This window comes from Morus notabilis, unplaced genomic scaffold (assembly GCF_000414095.1).
Source record: "Morus notabilis unplaced genomic scaffold, ASM41409v2 Scaffold550, whole genome shotgun sequence".
In the NCBI taxonomy this organism is placed as follows: domain Eukaryota; kingdom Viridiplantae; phylum Streptophyta; class Magnoliopsida; order Rosales; family Moraceae; genus Morus; species Morus notabilis.
In genome coordinates, this window is record NW_010364233.1 from 210,748 (window position 1) to 217,071 (window position 6,324).

The 6,324-nt window shown below is 37.8% G+C and overlaps 1 protein-coding gene across 1 annotated transcript; it reads left to right on the top strand.

Annotated features, from left to right (window-relative positions):
• The first annotated feature begins 1,599 nt into the window (after positions 1–1,599).
• Positions 1,600–3,902, top strand: LOC21399114. The gene is made up of 3 exons (XM_010106141.2): positions 1,600–2,235; positions 2,326–2,429; positions 3,120–3,902. Exons 1-3 carry the CDS (start codon positions 1,730–1,732, stop codon positions 3,767–3,769), a joined length of 1,260 nt encoding a protein of 419 aa, XP_010104443.1. The 5' UTR covers positions 1,600–1,729; the 3' UTR covers positions 3,770–3,902.
• The last annotated feature ends 2,422 nt before the right edge of the window (positions 3,903–6,324 follow it).

A 6,324-nucleotide genomic window follows, 5' to 3' on the forward strand; every position in this document is an offset into this window, starting at 1 on the left:
TTGAGATATTAGGGGTATAATGGGGAAGTTAGTGTGAGGTAAGGGCATATCAGTAAATTCATTCACCGAAATGGATAGTGGGGGACATCGGAATAGGAACATCAGAACAATAGTTCATATTCTTTCTCCATGTTTTATGTGATGTCTCTTTGGCTCATTCGCTTTATCTTTTGCTTCCTCTGGGAATCTGGACCCCGTTGCATATGATTTCGTAGACAAAATAACTAAAATGCCCACAGCTTTACATAAAAGAACGTCCATTTGTTGAGTAATCGATTACTTGTTTGCTTTAGGCAAAGACCGCAAACGTGTTGGACTACATAGTGTTTGTAATTGCAATTATTTAAGTTTCGTTTATTTCACTGATTTAAATTTTTAATTATAAATTTTCACAGTTAAAAGTTTTTAAAAAATATCACATTTAATTTTTTTTTTTACAGTTAAAAGCTCTCAGAAAATATCACATTTTCAACTCGAATCCGTGAAGCGAACAAATCCTTAATTAAAGCTAAGCATCTGGTTTTCGTTTCACTGCCTTTATACTAAAGACCCGTTTAATTCGTTGATTTGAGTTGAGATATAATTTTATATGAGAGCTTTTTACTGTAATAAAAAAGTTAGATTTGACTGTTTCTGAAAATCTTTTACTGTAATAAAACTTAAATCGGTGAAGTGAACGGGGCCTAAATGAAAAGCCTGATTTCCATCTCTATAAGTTCATATAATTAAGCTTGTCTCTTACCACTTTTCCCTATAATCTACAACTTATAAGGCTGTTGTGCTCATTCAAAGTTTAGAACTTTATAAAACAAATTGATGTTTCCGGACATCAAAACCACGTGTGAAAGAGGACAGAGGCTAAGACTTCGTTCATTTCACCGATTTGAGTTTTTCAGTTTTAGATTTTTACAAAAAAAGTTCTCAAAAAATGTCACATCTAACTTTTTTTACTACAGTAAAAAATTCTCAACAAATGTCACATTTTAACTCGAATTAAAAACTTAAATTCACAAAGTGAACGAGTCTTAAATTTATAGTTTGACTCATGGAGTAGGTCGTCGGTTAAATTGGAAAGAGATAAGTAAACAATTCTTTAGTTTCTTACCAACGTCAATATAGTAATCTAATGAGAAGACGCCCAGTTAACATGTAAAGGGGGTAAAAATATGGTTAGTAAATATTATTAAAAAAAGAGGAAAGAAATCAACAGAAATCCTTGAAAAGAACAAGGGAATAGCTCCAATGAGACGGCAGGCAAACATACATTACATGTGTGGCTTCAAACTCTGCCGTCTAAAGACATTACAACTTATTTCATCTTACCATCTCGTCATTGTGGGCCAGGGGACCACATCAATCAAACAGTCCTCCACCATGGATTAAATTGACCCCACTTCCTTAGATTTGACTCAGTCAAGAAGAAAAGGGTTATGCATTAACCATGCACTAACCATCTCACGGCTCAAAAGTCATGTACACTTTACCGTGTATAAGACAGACACATAAGCGAAACCAAAATGGAGAAATAAACGGAATACTATAATAATTTAAAATTTATAATATAATAAACTCAATGTAACCCCACCACACCACCCTCTCTCACTTTGCCTCCTTATTACCCATCTCGGATCCCTCACTCTCTCTTATACACAAAAAAGATTCAAAAGAGAAGAGCTCTGCCATTTATCTTCTCTATTTCTCTTTTTTTATCTGCTTGCTTTTTTCCACTATGGCTCTGCTCACTTTTGTTTCCCCAGAGACCACCACAACGACGGAGCCCAAGAAGCCACCGACATCAAAACGCAGGCGGAAACAAGATAAACGGCATCATCATCATGATGATCAGCAAAAGAAGAAACCGGTGTCGTCGTGGGACCAAATCAAGAACCTCCTGACCTGCAAGCAGATCGAAGGGTCTCAGGTACACGACCCGTCGAAAAACGGCGTCGTTGGGTACTCGAAGCTGGGGTCCTCTTGTAGCTCCATTTGCAGCTTCAGAGACGTCGTTCATGGCAACACTAGGGTCGTTCACAGAGCCGACAACTCGCCCGAGAGTAGCTCACTGGGTCAGGAAGCCGGGTTACTGAGTCGGAAGGCCGTCAACGGGTCGTCGTCATCAACTCGGTCCGCGAGATCCAACTGTGGCGCTGCGTACACGTCGTCATCTTCTAGAGGAATGCAGTTTAGGAAACTCTCTGGGTGTTATGAGTGTCACATGATCGTCGACCCTAGCAGGTATTACGAGATTATTATATTGAGTAATTTCTAATTTTAGGAAAAAAAATGTGGAGAGAAATATTAAATTAGCGTTGAAAAAATTATTAGGTATCCAATCACGCCGAGAAGTACCATTTGTGCATGCCCTCAGTGTGGAGAGGTGTTTCCAAAGATTGAAAGTTTGGAGCTTCATCAAGCAGTTCGCCATGCTGGTAAAAGTTTTTACATGCAAAATATTTTCTCATTACTTTTGATTATTCCCTTGCTAGGAATAGGACCAAGAATATGTTATTCGCGCTCTTAATTATGACGCTTTAATTTGAACATAGGCACAAGAAATGAAAGTGGCTGAAACTTGTGATCATTAATGTCCGGTACTTCTCCCTCCTAATTCAACCTCAAGTGAAAAACATAGAGTAGTTTTGAAATTTGAAAGTTAAAACTCATGGACCAGAAAAATAAAGAGAAAGAAATAAAGCAACGGAAAGAGGAGACGAGTTTTTTTTGCTCAAAACACAAATCGCCTTTTGTGTTACATGCTTGTTTTTCTTTCCAAATATCTTATTGCATGTGAAAAAATCACTAGAACAAAATTTTGGCCGTAATTCTAGTCATGTCTAACATAGAACAAGTGAAAATCTTTTTACCTGTCTTAATGGTAGTAGTAGTTACAGCTGTCTCTGGAACACCAAAATAAATGATCCCAACTACACAGTAAGGTATAGTATAATTTGATTGGAAACAAAAAAGATAAAAATATTAAAAATTCAACCCCACTCATACGCTAAAAACTTCAACACCACGTCCCTACCGACAAAATACCATAAATAAAAAAAACAATAAATTCACATCTCTAATTTTTTTTTTTTTTTTTTTTTTTTTTGCATTAATTGGTACAACAGTATCGGAGCTGGGCCCTGAAGATTCGGGCCGGAACATCGTGGAGATAATATTCAAATCGAGCTGGCTGAAGAAGGACAACCCGATCTTCAAGATCGAACGGATCTTAAAGGTTCACAACACTCAGCGGACGATCCAACGGTTCGAAGACTGCCGCGACGCTGTGAAGGCGCGTGCGCTCGGCAGCACCCGAAAGAACCCCCGGTGCGCCGCCGACGGCAACGAGCTCCTCCGCTTCCACTGTACCACGCTGTCGTGCGCCCTCGGCGCTCGTGGCGCCTCCAGCCTCTGCGGCTCCGTCCCCGGCTGCGGCGTCTGCACTATCATCAGGCACGGATTCCAAGGCAAAAACGGCGGCGCCGGAGAAGGTAAGGGCGTGTGGACCACCGCCAGCAGCGGCAGAGCCCACGACTCGCTTAAGTGTACCGACGGTCGGAGGGCGATGCTGGTGTGCCGTGTGATCGCGGGAAGGGTGAAGCGCGTGGCGGATGACGCGGCGCCGGAGGAGGACAGCGTGTCTCTTGCCTCGTCCTACGATTCCGTAGCCGGTTACGCTGGGATCTACTCGAATCTCGAGGAGCTCACCGTTTTTAATCCGAGGGCTATCCTTCCATGTTTCGTTGTCATCTACAAAGCTCTCGAGTCCCAATAAACGCCGTTGTTTTGGATCTCTTTCTTTTATTACCACTTTCTTCACCGTCTTTCGTTTTGTCACTGGTTAGCTAAAACCTCGCTGACCTTTTTTGTTTAATTTTTATTTTTGTATATATATAACTGCTTCTGTATATGAGGGTGTATCTAGCTGCTGTGGCGACGGTGCTTTTCTGACCGTCGGTGTGCGAGTCTTGATGAACAGTTAAGAAGCTGCAGTCGCGACAATCGCTAGTATTTGTCGCTCCTCAAATATTATTATTATGTCTGCATTGTGTTAGCAAATCTTTGTTGTATACTTTTGTTCAATGGTTTTAGCTCAACTGCTCTGCGTGTTTTTTTCTTGTTGTTTATATAAGAGGAGCTGGCATTAAAATATGAGTATAATGTATAGTTTTATGTTGTGTTTGGAATAAGAATTCGTACTATAATTTAGATTATGATTTGTGATTTATTATAATATATTTTTTTTAAAAAAATATACGTAAATTAAGAATAATTTTGAATCATAATTTTAAATTTATTAAGAATTTATTAACTAACCGTTTACTTAATTATTGTTAACCGAAGACACTGAAATCATCGATTGTTCATTTGACGTAAAATAAAACAGTATCCGGAGACAAAAACAATTGCCGACCACACTGAGATTTTCCTGGCATTTCCCGTGAATGCATATATGTAGGGACCGTTTAGTTCGCTGATTCGAGTTTGTAATTTGAGTTGAGATGTGATTTTATATGAGAACTTTTTACTGTAGTAAAAAAGTTAAATGTAATTATTTGTGAGAGCTTTTTACTGTAGCAAAACTCAAATTTTAAACTCGAATATGTGAAAATCACACACCTAAAATTCTTTAATATGTGTTGTTATTGGTGGGTTTCTCTTGTGTAAAGCACCCATGAGAGGTCAAGACTTGGGCACGGCCGACCACAATCAGAATTTAATAAATTAGCAGGTCCAAATCAATTAAGAAAATTCTCCGTGAGGGTCGCTTTCAAACGCACATTATTTCCATCTTTTGCTGTTGTTGTTTAGCTTAAGTTCCCGCCCCGTTCATTTCACCGATTTGAGTTTAAAATTTAAGTTTTGTTACAGTAAAAATATCTTAAAAATAATTATATTTAATTTTTTTATTACAGCAAAAAACTCACACGTAAAATCACATATAAACTCAAATTAAAAATTTGAATCAGCAAAGTAAATGAGATAATTCTTTCATTTTTTAAAAGTACTTTGAAACCACGTTAATCCCAAATTATGAGTGGCCACGTGAGATAATATTGGGACCACCGATAAGAGAGATGAAATAAAATAATAATAAAAAAAGAGTAAAGGGTGTGAATGTAGTGGGGGCTTATTTGACTCTGACCAAAAACAGTAATAGTGCAAAACCCAAACAAGGTTTGCATTTCGACAAATGATAATTGCCTACACATGCGTAAGCACTGCATATGCGTACTCAGGGAGGAATTTAATCATTTCTAGTGTTTGGACTCTGGAAAATAACCATTGTTTATGGTTTTGACGACTAGGCAAAAATAAGAGCTACACGGTAAATTTTGCAAAAGTAATCGGAGGCTTCCTAGAGTCTATAGTTTAATTAATGGAATCCCATTAAGATTACTGAAAATCTTGCAGCCACAAACATACATTATACAATCCTGGGGGTCCATACTATATACAAGCCTAACGAAGAAACTTCCAGCTGACATCTCAACTAATTGATCAAGCGATATGTATATATGTAAAAAAACTTGCATTTCCTAGTTAGATTCTTCCGCAAGCTAAGGCAATTGCAAATTTGTAGCATGTATTGACAATCTGATAAACAATGTGGCGCCTGGGAGTTAGCAAAATAGATATGTATGAGTAAGCGATCAATTATTAAACTGTGTAGGGCACAAACTGAAAAAATAGTATCTGGTTCAGCTGCATGTTTCAAATAATAATAAGAAAAAAGGATTAGTGGTATGGTTTGGACTTTAAAGAGGGTCCTATAAATGGGTGACTTTCAAGTGCTTAAGCATGCATATATTACCACTTGAGTATATTATAGACAAACAGGGAACAGCTGTATGTATTACTACGTGTATTAACATCTCTGAAGGCTGTATGTAAGCACTGTATATAGTCCATAGCACAAGTTTCAGTATGTGAAAAATGGGAGAAAGATCATTGGCAAATGTGTGCCCTATTCCAAGCCCATCAGGTGTTATTCCACGGTACTATTTGTGCTATGCATAACACACTGGGCTGACATAATACAGAGAGGCCCAGCTTTTCTTTGATTTGCCTATTGTTGACTTTTTGATTCCGAGCTGACTCTGAAACTTCATAGTTCATATAGACAAGGGCTTTTAGCCTAAACTTAAGATCCGGCATATGAAAAGGGAACGTTGCCAATATTAGAACCTACTAACAACCACACAAAGCAAGAAATTATGAGGGACAAGAACATATATAACAACTATATTCCTTTATATTCCTTCGAACATATATATATACACACACGTTACACACAAAAAAAAAAAAAAAAAAAAAAAAAAAAAAACT

Bases quoted from the DNA above. Each gene is read 5' to 3' on its own strand.
- LOC21399114 (XM_010106141.2), top strand. From the start codon at position 1,730: ATGGCTCTGCTCACTTTTGTTTCCCCAGAGACCACCACAACGACGGAG. The intron at 2,236-2,325 runs GTATTACGAGAT...AAAAATTATTAG, and splicing joins ATGATCGTCGACCCTAGCAG to GTATCCAATCACGCCGAGAA. The intron at 2,430-3,119 runs GTAAAAGTTTTT...TTGGTACAACAG, and splicing joins TCAAGCAGTTCGCCATGCTG to TATCGGAGCTGGGCCCTGAA.